Source organism: Myotis davidii, unplaced genomic scaffold, assembly GCF_000327345.1.
Source record: "Myotis davidii unplaced genomic scaffold, ASM32734v1 scaffold470, whole genome shotgun sequence".
NCBI lineage: Eukaryota > Metazoa > Chordata > Mammalia > Chiroptera > Vespertilionidae > Myotis > Myotis davidii.
The window spans coordinates 300,190-316,296 of NW_006282125.1; the positions used below are offsets into that span (position 1 = coordinate 300,190).

The window sequence follows — 16,107 nt, forward strand, 5'->3', positions numbered from 1 at the left end:
CTAACAAGTTTTTTGAGATACCAGCTGTCTCTCGGCCAATTTTTTGCATTGAGTTGACAGAGTAATTTGAATTAATGAGCTCCTATATGAGCTCCGTCACGGAACGAATTAAACTCATAAGTCAAGGCCCCACTGTATTACGTCTTCACTCTCATGGCTTTTTCTTTGAGGGTCAAATGAGAGAATATGTGATAGTAATATTTTGAAGCATTTTATACATTCCAGGCGTTTATTCATTCATCAATTAGGTCAACACACGTTTGTGGAGTGTTTTCCTGCAGAGTCTCCGGGCCTGGCTGCCCGGGTCCATCCTGGCAACAGCCCTTCGGAGTCCAGAGTCCAGGGGGGTGGCAAAGCGCCAGCCATAGCCAGAACCAAGAGAGAGGATTGCCTTGTTAGGAAGAGAGAGCTCACCAATTCCTGTGATCTTCTTTACTCTCTATGTACACCTGTTCTCCAACCTAGAGCCCCGCCTCCCAGCTGCCTGTCAGAGCGGCCCCGGTGGCCCTGCCCTGCCGTCACGGTGGCCCGCAGGTGCCATGTAGGCCTCTGTTGTACACTGCCGCTCGGCCTTCCAGCCAGGCTGGGCTGACCCGGCCCCCAGAATGTGAATGCCACAAACAGGAGCCTTGTCTCCTTTTGCTCAGCTCCCCCAACTCTAATTCCCATCAGACATTTCCTTGAGGTCGTCTGGGCTCTGACCCTGAGCCTAGAACAGGCCATGAAGGGCCACTGTAGACATTTCTTTCTTCAAGTCATTTCTAGCTGCCTTCATCCCTGTTTTAGTCAGAGTTCTACAGAGAAGCAGAACCAATTTTACATATATATGGAGAGAGAGAGAGAGAAATAGAGACAGGGAAAAAGAGAGAGAGAGAAAGAGGTTTAAAGGACTGGCTCCCATGATGGTGGAGGCTGGGAAGTCCATAATCCATAGGGACTCAGGACTCCCACTTGGGAAACAGCAAACCATCCGTTCTCCAACCGTGGGTTCAGTATTTGGATGTTTTAGAGAATGGAGTCCCGAGAATTGGGGAGTGTTTAGAATTCTCAACAGGGCACTGTGAGACCTAGTCCCAATGGCTGAGGATCTCAGTCTAATGGAGAAAATCGGCTGCAGAAACATGGGAGCCAAAGAGCAAGCCAGACCTCTGAGTGGCCTCACAGACATGTAAACAGATTTTAGTGGGAGCTCAGATGAACAGTGATTCATTTGGGGGATTGAGAAAGCCCCGGAGTTGAGTTTGAAGAATGTGTGGGAGACACCTTTTTTCAAATCTTTTGAGTCCTCACATACCTTCCTCTGACCTTCAACAACTAAACTCACCTATCAGTACTGTGCACTGAGACTGAAGCCCAGGCTAGTTTCCGGGATGGGGCGGATACTGGCATAGTGAGTTTAATTTCCGGTGCTCGTCTCCACAGTGAGTTCACTCAGGTCCTGAGTCTAACCACCAGGTGATTGTCTCTTTCTTGCTGCTCCTCCTATTCCCCACTCCACTCCCAACCCCCACTTCTCACTGTTTCTCCTCTCTTTTCCCTTTGGGAATACACATTTTGTGATTTAGAAAGAAACACCTTAGAGTGTTTTTTCCAGCGCCACCTCTCTCCCCTAGTCCTGTTCAGCCAGGCAATGATTGCTTGACAAAACAAGAAGGAACCCTTCGTTGCAAATTGGAAAAGCATTTGTTGTTGGCTTGGATGCCTCAGAGAATCCCTTTGGTTTGGGATGAAGGGCTGGTTATGGTGTGAAGAAGTGTTAGGGGAGGAAAAACCACACAGGTGTCTTCCTGAGCTGCCCCAGGAGGGCAGGAGGGGCTGCAGCTCAAAGCGGGGGGAGCTGACGAGGTTCTCCTTTGCCGGGAGAAACAAGCAGCTCCATATGGGGGTTCACAGCTGAAAAAGGAGAGCTAGCTTGAGCCTAAAATTTAGCTACTTTGTACTTTGTCACTTGGACAGGAAAATCGGGAGACAGTTTAGACCCAAAAGGTGCTAAGAAGCTTGAAATCTAAATGGGAAATGATTAAGGAGAACCTTACAGCTTTAGGCCAAAGTCATATTCGCTCTTTCTGTTTTCTGCTGGATACAAGCAGAAATTCACAACTCACAGGAAGGTCCCCGATGTTCAGGCGGCACTGGCAGTGCTAATCCCATCAGACCTGGCACAAGTGCCCAGGCAGACGTGTGGTATAAGCTCTGCTCGGGGTGCGAGGGCAGCGACTGTCGGCCCTAAGCAGCCAGGCTTCCGAGTCTCTATTTAGCAATGGTCAATATTTGCCAAAGGAAGACCTTGAGACCATGGCGCATCGTCCACCAAGGACATTCTCAGTGCATCCCGCCCTTCTCCTCAGTCTGTTCTTTGCACACAGCTACACGTGTAAGGAAACCCCAGGGCCGTTTTCTAAGCTGTGTGTTGAGGGGAATTCTAGATCCAGTGAGCAGAGCTGAAGGAAGGATTTCAGCAGTGCCCCCGGCCAGGGATTTCACTTTCCACAGCCAACTGCAGTCCGAAATTATTAAGTGGAAAAATTCCAGAAATAAACATTTCTTGAGTTTTAAGTTGCACAGTTCTGAGTAGCGTGATAAAATCTTACACGCCCTGCTCTGTCCTGCCCGTAGCGTGAATCATCCCTCCGTCCAGCATCTCCACACTGTTAGCCACTTAGTACCCACCTTGGTTATCAGATCAACTAACGCAATCTTGCAGTGCTTGTGTTCAAGTACCCCTAATTTTACTTAATAATGCCACGTTTACATAACTCTTATTGCAGCATCATTATTAGGACAATTATCGTTGTAATTGTTCTCTTTCATTTGTTATTGTTGTTCATAACTTCGTGTGCTTAATTTATAAATTCAGCTTTCATAACTATGTACATACAGCCATGTGCCACTTCACAACAGGGATACATTCTGAGAAATGTGTTGTTAGCCAGTTTCATTGCTGTGCGAACATCGGAGATTGTACTTACGCAAACCTGCACGGCTACAGCCTATTGTTCCTACGCTACAAGCCTGTGCAGCATGTTAGCGTACAAAACAACAGGAGAGTAAATCTAGCGCAAGAGAGAATGATGCACTCAAACGTTGCGGTAAACGAGATGTCTGAGGCTGCTGCTGGCACAGCACTGCATACTGTTTACAGCAAAACTATTTTATAGGTAGGAAAAGTATACTCTAAAATAACAATAAAAAGTATAGTAAATACTTACACCAGCACCGGCCATTTACTATCAAGTATTACACACTGTATGTAATTGGGTGGGCTATACTTTTATACGACCAGCAGCACAGTAGGCTTGTTTACACCAGCATTCCCCAGACACGTGAGGAAGGCATTGAGCTACGACGTTATGACAGCTACAGTGTCTCTAGGCCAGGGGTGGGCAAACTTTTTGACTCGAGGGCCACAATGGGTTCTTAAACTGGACCGGAGGGCCGGAACAAAAGCAGGGATGGAGTGTTTGTGTGAACTAATATAAATTCAAAGTAAACATCATTACATAAAAGGGTATGGTCTTTTTTGTTTTTAGTTTTATTCATTTCAAACAGGCCAGATCCGGCCCGCGGGCCGTAGTTTGACCACGGCTGCTCTAGGCGATAGAGTGTTTTCAGCTCCATTATAATCTTAGGAACCGCTGTCATATATGCAGTCTGTCGTTGACCAAAACGTATGTGGCACAGGACTGTATAAGGAAAAAACATAGTGAATATAGGCTTCGGTACTGTCTGCGGTTCCAGGCATCCACTGGTGGTCGGGGTCTTAGAACGTATCCCCCACAGAGAAGAGGGGAATGCTGACTAACTTGCAGGAAATCGCTGGAATCCTTTAGGAAACACAATGCAAAACGATTCCTTTAAAATGAAAAAGAATCAAGAGAACAAGCGAGTCCCTCGGCTCTCCCTTTTCTGTACGTGGAAAAGTCGAGGGATTTGTACTCTGATCTTGGTTTTAGACTTTCAGCCATTTTTAGAACCTGGTAATGACCCTGAGAGCCAAAGGACAGTGAGCCTGTTCTGCAAGTGAAATGTTCACATCTAAGTTAAAGGACTACTTCTTAACAGTGAGAGAAAAATGTAAGCAAAATGAAAAGAAGAAAGAAAAAAAAACTGAGGAAAAATACAGCATTTTTTTCCTGTAGGGAACTGTCTCTTCTACTTAAAAACATTGGAGGATTTCGGGGGTCGCAGACTAAGACTCGGGCTGTCGGATGATACACATGAGCCCGTCTCTGAGCCCCACTTCCATCGAGGCCCAGCCAACCCCATTTTCTGAGCTCCTGGCACTCCCCTTGTTTGGGGGATGGTGCTCCATATGCCCGCACCATCTTGCTTTCCATTCCTTTCCCCAGAAAGTTCCTCCCTCCCTGGTTTAAAAATTCCTTCTCAGTTCTCAAGACTCAGGTATCTTCTCCTTTAGGAATCTTTTCTTGAAACTCTCAACTTCCCCAGTGTCTGTGGTAGGGTCTCTTCTTCCCAGCCTCCTCACCATCCTGGGTTAGAGAACTCTCTCCTGCCCTGTGTCACTGCCTGGAGGGCAGGGCATTGCCATTCAGCTGGGTGACCACACTGCTCTGCACAGGGCCTGGTGCACAGTAGGTCTTCAGTGAGTGTCTAGGAAGATGAAGACTCTAGATTAAAATGTGTTTGAAGTGTGGAAGATCAAAAAGGGCATGCAGAAAGTGAACAAAGGCTTCTTCACTAAATCCTGATATATTATACATTTTAAGGAAGTAAATAGGAAAGAATGAAGCAAGAACTCGGGCCATAAAGATACAAAGAAATTCAGGAAGGGTTTAGAAAAACAGATGGATATGAGAAACATAAAAAGCTGTGGGGGTTTTTTGGTTGTTGTTGTTGTTTAAAGAGATGTTTGGAGGAAACTTTGGAACCTTTGAAGGGAGACGCCAATGAACGTGGCTCCATGTCCCACCAGACACTCTGGGGGACACTGTCCGAGGTGGTGGGTGAAGCCACCACTGCTTCAGGAAAACGTGGTTCCCAGGCCTGCGGGCAGAAGTGGGCACCCCTGTGGGCTTCACTGGCCACAGGACATGTCCCTTCCTCTCCCACCTGAAGTGTGTTTTTAAAGGCAGGCTGAAGTGCTCATCTTCATTCCTCCTGGGCGCCTTGGCTTCGCTTTCCAGTCCTCTCCCTCTTCCTGTGCAGGCTGCCTGCCTGCCAAAGACCGTGCCAGGATCCTGGATCCAGCTCTGGCTCTGATGAGCCCAGACCACCAGGATTCGCATTAATTTTCCCATTGCTAAAGTTTATAGTTTATATTGAGTTGATCAGAGAAATATGTGTGATGTGGGTTGCTGGCAAGTAAATCTTTTTTTCCTTCTCTCTTTCTTCAGTGTATTTTTTCAAACCATTTCATTCCTTGGTCGAGTCCAAAAGAAACTCCTCAGTCCTGCTAACCAGCCCTGTTTCATAGCAGCACTGGAGTCAGGTAAACGAGATGGTCTACAGACATCTTCTCCGTTCATCTGGCTGCCAGACTCGGTGGAGACGTGGCTCCCACCCTTGACTTGTCTTCAGGGATTAATCACAATTCTCATTCTCTTATGTCTTTTAAAAAAATATATTTTTAATTGGTTCAAGCCAAGAAATTCCTGAAGCATTAGGCCAGTTTATTGCAAATCATTTAATGACATTGCAAACAAGGTTCTTTTTATTTTTCTTCCTTTTTCCTCTCACACTCCTCCCTTTCTGTCTTCTCTCCTCTCCTGCCCACCTCCTGTCATGACTTTGATCTTCTGCCCTCACACCCTGGCTCTTTAATCTCTTCTCCATCCTCAGTTTTCTCTCACTGCTCAAATCTGGGTGCAAACTCCAGCGCAGCTCAAAGGAAAAGAGAGAAACACAAGATTTAACAGCGAATATGTTTGGCATCTGCAAAGGTTTTTTTCCCCCCATGGAAACTGTTTTTTATTTAAATAAAAGAGAGCATGTCTTGTTTTCATCAGAAAGTGTGTTTGAGAAATTTTATGTCATGTTTCCATGGCTGTCAGGAAAGTGCTTTGGAGCCAAAATTATTTGTGCAATAGAACAGGCAGGAAAAAAAAAATCCCAAAGAGAGCAAATATATTTACCCGCTCACCCTGCCTGCAAAGAGAGGGTCAGTTCTCACTCCGCCAACCTCCTTTCTACATTTCCTCAGGAGGTGCAGGCGCCCTGCCCTGGGCTGGAACGCTGGTGGAGGTGGGACACCCTCTGGCGAATTGTTGAGTCCTGCTTTGTGTGCTGTTTTATGTCTTGTCCATTAGAGCAGAGCTCACTAGATTAGGACCTGTGTCTTGTCTTCTCGGTGTCTTCTGCAATGCCTGGCATAATGGATCACCTCCAGCTCCTGGCTGGCTAATGACTGTCTCCATGACGCCTGGAGGGGTGATCTTGTGCTAAGTGCTGACTACAGAATATCCTGATTTTGCCCAGCCTCGTGGGTTACAGTGGGTTTGGTTTCAGTGGTCTGTGTGCCAGGGCAACCGACTGGCAAAAGGCTTAGTCACTACCCAGGATGTGTGGTTTCTGAGCTGCCTGCCTGGGCCCCAGCAAACCCCAGCCACTCACCAGGAGCTGTGCTTTCTGACGGAAGGGAAGCACTGTCAGGCTCCGGTCTATACGCTGCCTCTGGAATTGATTCACTAGGAAAGCACTTTTATTTCAGAGGACTGATCTTGGGGTCACGCCTGGGGTGGTGGTCAGTGTGATGGTTCTCTGCCCAGAACAGCCTGAGGCCCTAGCAAGCTTCTGCATGGCCAGAGCCACATGGGGAGGCAGTGCCCAGGACTCCTCCCCTTCTCCGACCCCACTTCCAAGTCTGTCTGTAGGGCAGTAAGCCACAGGCTCTGCCTGAGAATGCTCTTAGGAGCTTCGCTTCCCTTGCACTTTTCCAAATTGAAGAAGGGACTCGGGTGCAGGGAGGGGCCGTGGGGTCAGCACTGAGGAGAACGCTTTGTTAGAGCAGAGCCTTCTGTGCTGTGAAACGTTAGCCACACATGCAACAAGCCACCACAGGACAAGTCAAGACCTGGAGCCATGAGAAGTGGGGAGTAGAATTATCCGTCAGCCCAGAAACTTGCCGATGGCCACGAGGCTACGGAGCCGTCCTGGCAGCATTGCCAAGGGAGGGAGCCGCTCCACTGGGTGCCCCCGCAATCTGGTGGATCCCATCCAAGCCTCAGCGAATGAGTACAGGCTTGCCTGGTGATTCCTGAGAGCAGGCGGGAGGGAGGCAGGACTGACTGTATGGGAGAAATGCCTGGGTGGGTAGAAAGCCAGTTGTTTAAGGTGAGCTCGTAGAGAGGAGGATGTTGGTAACTGCATGCAGCCCCAGTCTACGGCACTATTTCACCTGACTTCTTACACAGAATTGAACTTGTATTTGCAGCCTAAGTGAGGGCCCAGGGAAAAGAGGTGGCATGAGGAAACTTCTTGACTGTGATCCTTAAGCTTAAGGATTACACGAGGGCACACTGCTGAGGCGCACAGCACCTGTCAGTCAGTGTGTGAATTCCATAGAAGTCAGGGAGCTGGGCCTATGATTAAGATTGGACACTTCTGCACTATGAGAAGGCATGAACATGCACCAAATATTTTAGTTTCATTCATAGCTCTACTGAGCCTCTCACTAAATAAAGAAAAGACTGAATCCAGAAGGTGGTGAGAAAGGAATTGCAAAGGGGCTCAAGATAAAACTTACCAATCGTGTTTTCTCCTGTGACCCTGGTAATGGCAGCCATGCCCACGTGCCTCTCAATGTCTTTTCCTTGCCTTTTCTAACCCTGGCTGGCTTGTCTGATGCACCCTGTAAATGTGAAGAGGAAACATGGGGCATATCACATGATTTGTTTGAACAAATCCCTGCAGTCTGTGCATCTAAGGTCCCAGGGAAGAGACAGAGCAGAAGATACATGTTCCCTGAAGAAATTGAACACAGAAGGCAGGGATGTGAGCAAAGTTCTGTTTGGAACCTAAATGAATATGGCTTTCTCTGAAAGCACAGCATTTTGTGGAATGTAAGAAAGGTCAGGAATCTCTAAGGTGGCCCCAGTGACTAGGGCTTCTGACCTGCTGAGAGCCAAGGAACAAGAGCGAGCCTAAGGGCGTCTGATTAGTGCAGACAAGTTAATGAAATAGCTGGAATACACAAAGAGAGGATGCAAAAGCGGGTCTGAGAGAAGGCACAAGAGGATTAAAGCTGCAAAAACAATCCAGTAATGGATTTCTCAAACACACCATTGAACAGGCAAGGACAGGTGTCCTGTCAAATCATTTCCTGGTGAAACCTGATCCATCCTTCTGACTCAGGGCCTGCTCACCTCATTTGTAACTGAAGGGCCTGCCCCTGACTCCCAGTGGGGCTCTCTGAGCAGCCCGGAGACTGGCCAGGAAGCCAGCTTTGCAGACAAAGGAACCAGGGACAGGCTGCTTTCCTTCACATGCAGGCAACTGCATCTCTGCATCTGCCTCGCCTGGCGGCTGACGAGGCTGGCACTGCGCATGAAGCTTCACCCATCTCTGTCCTTCTCCCTACCCCCAAACACTAGAAAGGGTGCTCTGATTTTCAAGTCGGTCATCACTTCATTACTCTGTCTTTGATCCCTTAGTGAAACTCAACTTTTGCTCCAGCAGCCAATTTGGGAGTTTGTCTAGTGAAGCAATAGCTAAGGCTTACGTTCAGGAGGCACAGGGACTAAACTTCTGCTTATTTGTTCTGACACCAGGAAGGTTTGCCTGCCAGTCGACCCCCGTGGGGAGCTGGGTGTCCAGCTGGATGTCCTCGGTCCTGCCTGCATGGCTGTTGTGCACATGTTGGCATCAGCACAGAGGGCTGTCAGGCCACATGGCTGACCGGTGCCCAGCTTTGTGCCTCCCCCACTGCACAGCCTCCTGTCTCCAGCCCAGCACTTGTCAGAGGTGCAGAGGGTGCCAAGAAGGGCTTAAGGAGGGCCTGGTATTTCTGGGGCTGGGTGGGTGACGGGGTTGCACGGAGGAGCGTGCTCTGCTCCTGCCTGGATAAGCCCGCAATTGCCATGGAGCAGGAGCCCAGGCCATTAAGATGGGGATGGCATTCTGGTGCCAGACTCCTTTCAGTTGCTCACGCCTTTCTTGCAAAATGATCTGTTAGGTTTAAATATATTCTTGCTCAAGGCAAATTTCCTTGGACTGAGGTAAAGATAAGGGGGAGGGTAGGAAAAAACTCAAAAACTCTTAGTGGAGTATTTTTAGATTTATTAGACCATTGAAGGGAGTGCTTCTTAGTGACGGGGGAATTTTCCAGATGCCCTTGAGCTCACAATACTCACAGCTCGCTCTGTGGGGCGCCTCCTGGGTTGGCAGGTACACGTGCACTGTGTTGAGAACTCCGAGGCCTCGGCATCGTTGGGGTGCCTGGCTTTGGAAAGCAGTAGCCATATTTAGCTAGAACACACTGAGCACAGGCAATCCTCCCCTTCCCACAGTCCATATCTCCCTTCTCTCTGAGAGAAAGTGCATCCTATGTCTTGACGGAGAGGCTCACCCAGGACTGGGCTGTCATTTATGGGGCCCAGTGCAAAATGACAATGCAGGGTCCCTTGTTCAAACATGATGAAGAATTTCAAGATGGGGACAGCAGAGCATTAAACCAAGCATGGACCCCAAGCACGGGGCCCTGTACAACTGGGCATATTGCACGCCCATGAAGCTGGCCTTGGGCTCAGCCTTCTTCCAGTGCAGCGGTTCTCAACCTGTGGGTCGCGACCCCTTTGGGGGTCGAACAACCCATTCACAGGTGTCGCCTAAGACCATCGGAAAACACGTATATAATTACATACTGTTTTTGTGATTAATCACTATGCTTTAATTATGTTCAATTTGTAACAATGAAATTGGGGGTCACCACAACATGAGGAACTGTATTAAAGGGTCACGGCATTAGGAAGGTTGAGAACCACTGTTCCAATGTATTCAATGAGGATTAGCGAGCATTTGCTATATTCTGCATACTGGGCAGCAGGGCTTGGGGTTGGAGGCGTGGAGTGCAAAATAGACTGCTCACTAGAAATTTACAATTTAGTTAGGGTCAGATATCATGCACACAAAATTAAATAATGATGAGATCATTCTTCTAAAGTCCAGAAGGCCTTAAACAAATAATAGGCTTTCTCAGAAAGCACTTCCAGTCACCCACCCAAAGGAAGGGATCGTGAGGCTGGCCTTCCTCGATCCACAGGCATCACATGGTGGGCCTGGAGAATGAAGTGGAGTAAGAGAAATGAATTGGGCAGGCTGTCATTGGTTTTGCCACGCCACTCTGTGGACAGCAACACGCATGTCTTACTCCACATTTATTGGACCTATTTTACCTCTTTCCTGTGACCCTGGAAGTAACCTCTCAAGGAACATTCTATTTTCAAAATAGCCACACTTAGATAAACGGTTGGCCACACTTGGATAAAAGGTTCATAGGACATGGGCCGTGGTAGGCCCATATCCTTGAGCTCACAATGTAGGCCAACTCAACTAGCACATCTGAGTTCACAGGCAACAAACAGGCCCCTTGTACCTGATGGAGGGGCCAGCTCTGAGGCGGTCATTTAATCAGTCATTCAACATCACTGGGCATCTACTTGGCCAGGCCTAGGTTAGGTTCAGAAAACATGTATGAAGACTTGATCCTGCCCCTAAACGGCTCACAATCTGATATAGTGATCAAAGGGTCAAGGATCCTTTCATAGAAACAGAAGGGCCCTCCTGCCCTGGCTTGACTTGGCTTGACTGAGAACTTCTGGAAAGTTCCATTGAGTGGGAACCTCCTGAGCCGGCTGAGTGCCTCAGTCACCAGGCTCTCCTTTGGCGACAGTAGTTTGTTTTTAGTAATTATCTCTCCTGTCAGACACCTGACTCCCGCTGCTCCGGTGGCCTTCTCTGGGTCTCCAGTGGAAACAACAGCCGCAGGTGGCATTGTGGGCAGCTCCCACAGTATCGTTCTCAGGAGCTGAGCAGAGGTGGAGTGGTCAGCAGTCAGTGAGGGTGCCTCGAGGGTGTTTTCTAAGTCCATTATGAAGAGTGGGTAAACACTAGTATTTTCATCTCTCTTATCTTCCTCTCCATCGTCTTATTTCCTCTCTCAAGTTAAATTCAGCGACAGTTCTGAAAACCGAATTTGGAATGTGGTTTTGTTGCACGAATGGCCCATTCTGTTCAGCAGCATCAGTGACTCGGCTCCTACAGAGACAGTTTTGTGGTTTGGACTCTTGGATTGATTGTGAAGCATCCGGCTCTTGTTCCAGATGGACCTCCATCCTCTCTCAGCTTAGATCCCAGTCTTCCTGCCAGTGTGCCAAGCCAGGAGAGAGCCACTGTGCTGCCAGGGCCCGCAGCCTGGGGTCAGGGCCCTCGGCTCCCCCGTATTCCCCTGCCATTAAGCCACACCAGGGAGACCCCTCTTTGCCTTAGAAACCCTGGGGGCATCCACAGCTCCCCACCCCAGCCCTGAGAAGGTATTAGCCATGATGTAGAGCAAGCATGTCAAACTCAGAGGCTAACACGGGCCAAATGAACGAGGCATGCATCCCGTGGGCCACGAGTTTGACATGCTTGATGTAGAGTATAGCTCCCGGGTAGCAGGAACAACCCTGGTTAGAACCATGCTTGGTAACCAAGCGAAATCCTGGGCCTCTCACTTTTCACGATGGATGTCTGAGAAGAACCAGGGAAGGCCGTTCTTGAACTGAAGGAGATACCAGCATTCTCTTATGTTGTTCCCTCTGAGCTCTGCCAGGACATTTGTGCCTTGACCCTGACCAGGTTTAGTAGGGCCGGTGGGCCTGGTCAGCTTGCCCGCATGTCTCAGTGTAACAGAGAGTCTGGTCCGCATCACAGGCTCCACCTGAAGGAATCTCCATGTCCACCCGACCCTGCAGCTCATATGTATCAAGTTGAACTCCAATGCAGTGATGAAGGCCACACAATCCATCCTTTAAACTCCCCTAGACAACAAAGGGTAGAGGAAAGACTCACAGAGAGCCCCCAATGTGAGGTTTTACAGCTGTTTATTGAGACTAAAGACACCGAGACATAAGCCACCCTGGAACATTTCATGTCTCCTCCATCAAAGCCCAACCGGCACCCCCCCTTCTCTCCACAGATCTCCAGGACTTCAAGTTAGACGTGCAGCATGTGATTGAAGTAGATGAGGGGAACACAGCGGTCATTGCCTGCCACCTTCCTGAGAGCCACCCAAAAGCCCAGGTCCGATACAGTGTCAAACAGGAGTGGCTGGAGGCATCCAGAGGTGAGCAAGCAGGAGCCCAGAGGCCAAGGCCGGGGGGAAGTGGCCACCCCTGTCTTCGGACTTGGTATTTAGCCCTGTGGGATCCTGAAGGGACTGGCTCCTGTTATGGAGGTCTTCCGCCCTGCCTGAGGAATGTCTTTGCTCTTTGAGGCACTGGGTGATGTTGCTAAGCTGCGCCATTTGGTCAGGGCTGTCAGCATAGGTTCCAGATTTCCCCCATGTGAGCTCCCGGCCACCAGGCCGACACAGAAAGGCTGCCGACAATCCCAGCCATCCCTGCAGCTGCAGCGTGGGCGGTGGAGCTCATCCCCACAGCAGAGCCATCTTCTTATGGAACTTGAGTTTCTCCCTGTCCCCATTTTCCTGGTAATGCAGCCCTCTCAGGGCGGGGAGGGGCAGGGGGTTGGGGGTGGGGCGAGCTGTGGTCCCCCGAGTATCAGTTGGGGGAACAGGAAGCTTCATCCACAACTGAACCTGTATGCTAGGCCAAGTAGACCCTACTGACTGGACCCCACAGCTCAAAATGTGTAACTTTAAAAACATGTACATTTTAAAATATTTTATTAACTTTTTTGGTTATGAAAGGAATGTATGTTCACTATAGAAAATACGGAAAACTGGTTTCTGGAAGGGTAAAGACCCGAGTCCTGCCCCTCAAAATACGTGGAGACTGCGGGAAGAACATCGATCTGCACTGTCCCTAGCGGGAGCCTGGAATGGCCCCTAGGGCAGTGATGGCAAACCTTTTGAGCTCGGCGTGCCAACATTTTGAAAAACCCTAACTTAACTCTGGTGCCGTGTCACATACAGAAATTTTTTGATATTTGCAGCCATAGTAAAACAAAGCTTTATATTTTTGATATTTATTTTACATATTTAAATGCCATTTAACAAAGAAAAATCAACCAAAAAAATGAGCTCGCGTGTCACCTCTGGCACACGTGTCATAGGTTCGCCATCACTGCCCTAGAGGAAGCCTGCCCAGCCCATAGGGGCCAGTGCTTCTCCCTATTCTGTCTGATATTTGCCTAAGTAGCTCATCCCCAGGGGCAGGCCAGTGCCAGGCTTAGTGAGCCCGGGTATAGGGATACCCCGACTCCCAGGGCAGGCCCCCAGGAGCTTGGAGTGGAGGGCCGGTGGTTCGCCTGCCAGGAAGGTGGACACCACTGGTGTGTCCAGCAGCGTGAGCTGATCTCCTGCTGAGAGGAGCTGAGCCCAGCCCTGTCCCCCCCCGGCCCTCAGCCCCCTGACACCCCTGGCCCGGAGCACACAGCCCAGCAGGCCAGTGATGCAGAGGGGAGAGCTTCCGCAGTGTTCATGGAGAGCGTGGGTTTGGAGTCAGAATGTTCTCCCCGTTGCAGAAATTCAGTAGTGAGGTGGCTCAGAGCTGCGACTGACACACAATGGCAGGTTATGAAGCAAAAGCCCGCCCTCCTGTGGGAATGACCTCTTAGCTCCCAGGGGTGCATCAGGGCCCCTCGAGCCTGACAGCGGCCGAGGCAGCACCCGTTGGGCCACTTTACAAATAAGGGAACCTAATCTGTGAGGTTATGACTTTGCCCGAGATCACACTGTCAGTACAGGCAGGTCCAATGCCTAAGTGCAGGTCTGGCCGACCCCATGTCCTGCTGCCTCTCGCCAGCTTCCTGACGTGTAAAATGCTTTTCCACAAGTCTGTGGACTGACCTGGGGGGAGTTGCCAGCCGGTTAGCTGGTTCCTTAGTTGTTTCGTTCCCTGGCATTCTGTCCCCTGGCTTCCAGGTTTTATGGGAGAAGAGCACTCGGTGGGCTTACTGGGACTCAGGTGCACATCTCGGCTCCTGCCCCGCCCATTTATGGGAGCTGTTGGGTATAGTGCTTTAGGCCCAAACTCACCCATGTTCCCTTCCTGTTCTTTCCTCAGGTAACTACCTGATCATGCCTTCGGGGAACCTCCAGATCGTGAACGCCAGCCAGGAGGACGAGGGGATGTACAAGTGCGCCGCCTACAACCCGGTCACCCAAGAAGTGAAGACCTCGGGCTCCAGTGACCGGCTGCGCGTGCGCCGTAAGGGGCGGGGCCTCCCTGGTAGAGGGAGGAGTCTGGGCTCCAGCTTTGTGTTCCCTGAGGTGGGGGTGAGGGTTGTGGGGCTCCAGCTAGTGCAGTGGTTCTCAACCTTCCTAATGCCGCGACCCTTTAATACAGTTCCTCATGTTGTGGTGACCCCCAATTTCATTGTTACAAATTGAACATAATTAAAGCATAGTGATTAATCACAAAAACAGTAATTATGTTTTCCAATGGTCTTAGGCGACCCCTGTGAAAGGGCCGTTCGACCCACAGGTTGAGAACCGCTGAGCTAGTGGGACATCCAGGACTCAGCCGGGATGGGGGTACCTCCCGAAGCGCCCACTTCTCACAGCCCAGCCCTCGGGCTTGGCTCAAGGGGCTGTGCCTCCTGCTCACTCACCTCAGAGCACTGTGGGGACCCCCCCTCTCTGTGCCTGTGGAGGACTTTCCTGCATGTGTAACTTTCAGAGGAGGGGGTGGCGGGATGTGGGCTGGGCAGGACAGTCGTGCTCAGCAGCGGGCAGCGTCTGTGTGGGAAAGACATGCTGCCTTGTGCCCATCTCGAGGCCACCAGTCTGCACTGCGGACATTTGCCCAACACCTCCCCCTGGTGAAGACCGTGGAGGCCCACACAGCCCCCCGTTTATGTGAAAACAGCTGCGTTTGCTGAGCGTGTTCTGTGCGCCAGGCTCTTTTCTGAATCCCCGTGGATTCCGTGGAGTCACATCTTAAGGTGGAGTTAGGTTTTAGAATCGGCACCAAAGGCAGATTTACTGTGAAGTTCATGAAGCAACATTTCAGTGGTTCCTCACCTGCCTAATTGAGTATCTGTAATTTTGTATTCTTTTCCTTAAAGACGGCTTCCCAAGCTATATGAGTTCCAGGTCGTACAGAACCTGGTCTGTCCCTGGTTGGCACAGAAAGCAAAATCGCACATGGCAGCATGCCACCTGAAGGTCCCGAGGAAGACGGCACGTGGGGGAGCAGCATGCCTTTCAATAAGTTCAACCATGTCTCTCCCCCAGCCTTGAAAAAGGGTGGCTGGCTGCTTCCTCCTCTGGGAACCTAATGAAGTAGTTGATGGGGAGACCTCACAATAGGAGGAATGCTTATCTTTAAACCATAGGTCCTGCTCATCTCAGCAAGATGCTCACGTGAGATGCTGCTCACGCTGTGGGAGACACTTGGGTTCTGAGACCTGTGCATGGGGATCCGTGGATCCCATCTCATCCTGTCTTAGAGTCCCTTCCTGGGTGCAAGCAGGGAAAAACCTGCACCATTCAAGTGTTCCTCTGGCCACCCCTCATCCTTCTCTCCTCCGACACACAGCTGCCCCCACACACGCTTGGCTGTGATGCTGCGCCACTGCAGTCTCATTTCTTATTGTAACAACTCCTGCAGGAAGTCCTTGTCTCGAGTAAGAAAGCCAAGGCCGAAGGGAATTAAATGACTGGCCCCACTTTATGTAGGTCATAAGCTCCTGAAGGCTATTTGATTCCAAATCCATGGTCTCTGGGACTGCCTCCTGGGTCAGGGCCACCCAAGGTCGCACAGAAGGGATCCTCCACACCAAGTCCTGGTCCCACACGCTGTCCTCCCCCCACCCCCCACTCCAGGCTCCACGGCCGAGGCCGCCCGCATCATCTATCCGCCAGAGGCCCAGACCATCATCGTCACCAAAGGCCACAGTCTCATCCTGGAGTGTGTGGCCAGCGGGATCCCGCCTCCGCGGGTCACCTGGGCCAAGGATGGGTCCAGTGTCGCGGGTTATAACAAG

At 50.2% G+C, this 16,107-nt stretch overlaps 1 protein-coding gene across 1 annotated transcript in view; it reads left to right on the plus strand.

Annotated features, from left to right (window-relative positions):
• BOC (BOC cell adhesion associated, oncogene regulated) overlaps window positions 1-16,107 on the plus strand; it is a 70,540-nt gene that overhangs the window by 39,379 nt on the left and 15,054 nt on the right. The window contains exons 5-7 of the mRNA XM_006752681.2: window positions 12,134-12,280; window positions 14,184-14,327; window positions 15,947-16,107. Of these exons, the coding sequence (XP_006752744.1) occupies window positions 12,134-12,280; window positions 14,184-14,327; window positions 15,947-16,107 (452 nt within the window). The remainder of the gene's footprint in view (window positions 1-12,133; window positions 12,281-14,183; window positions 14,328-15,946) is intronic.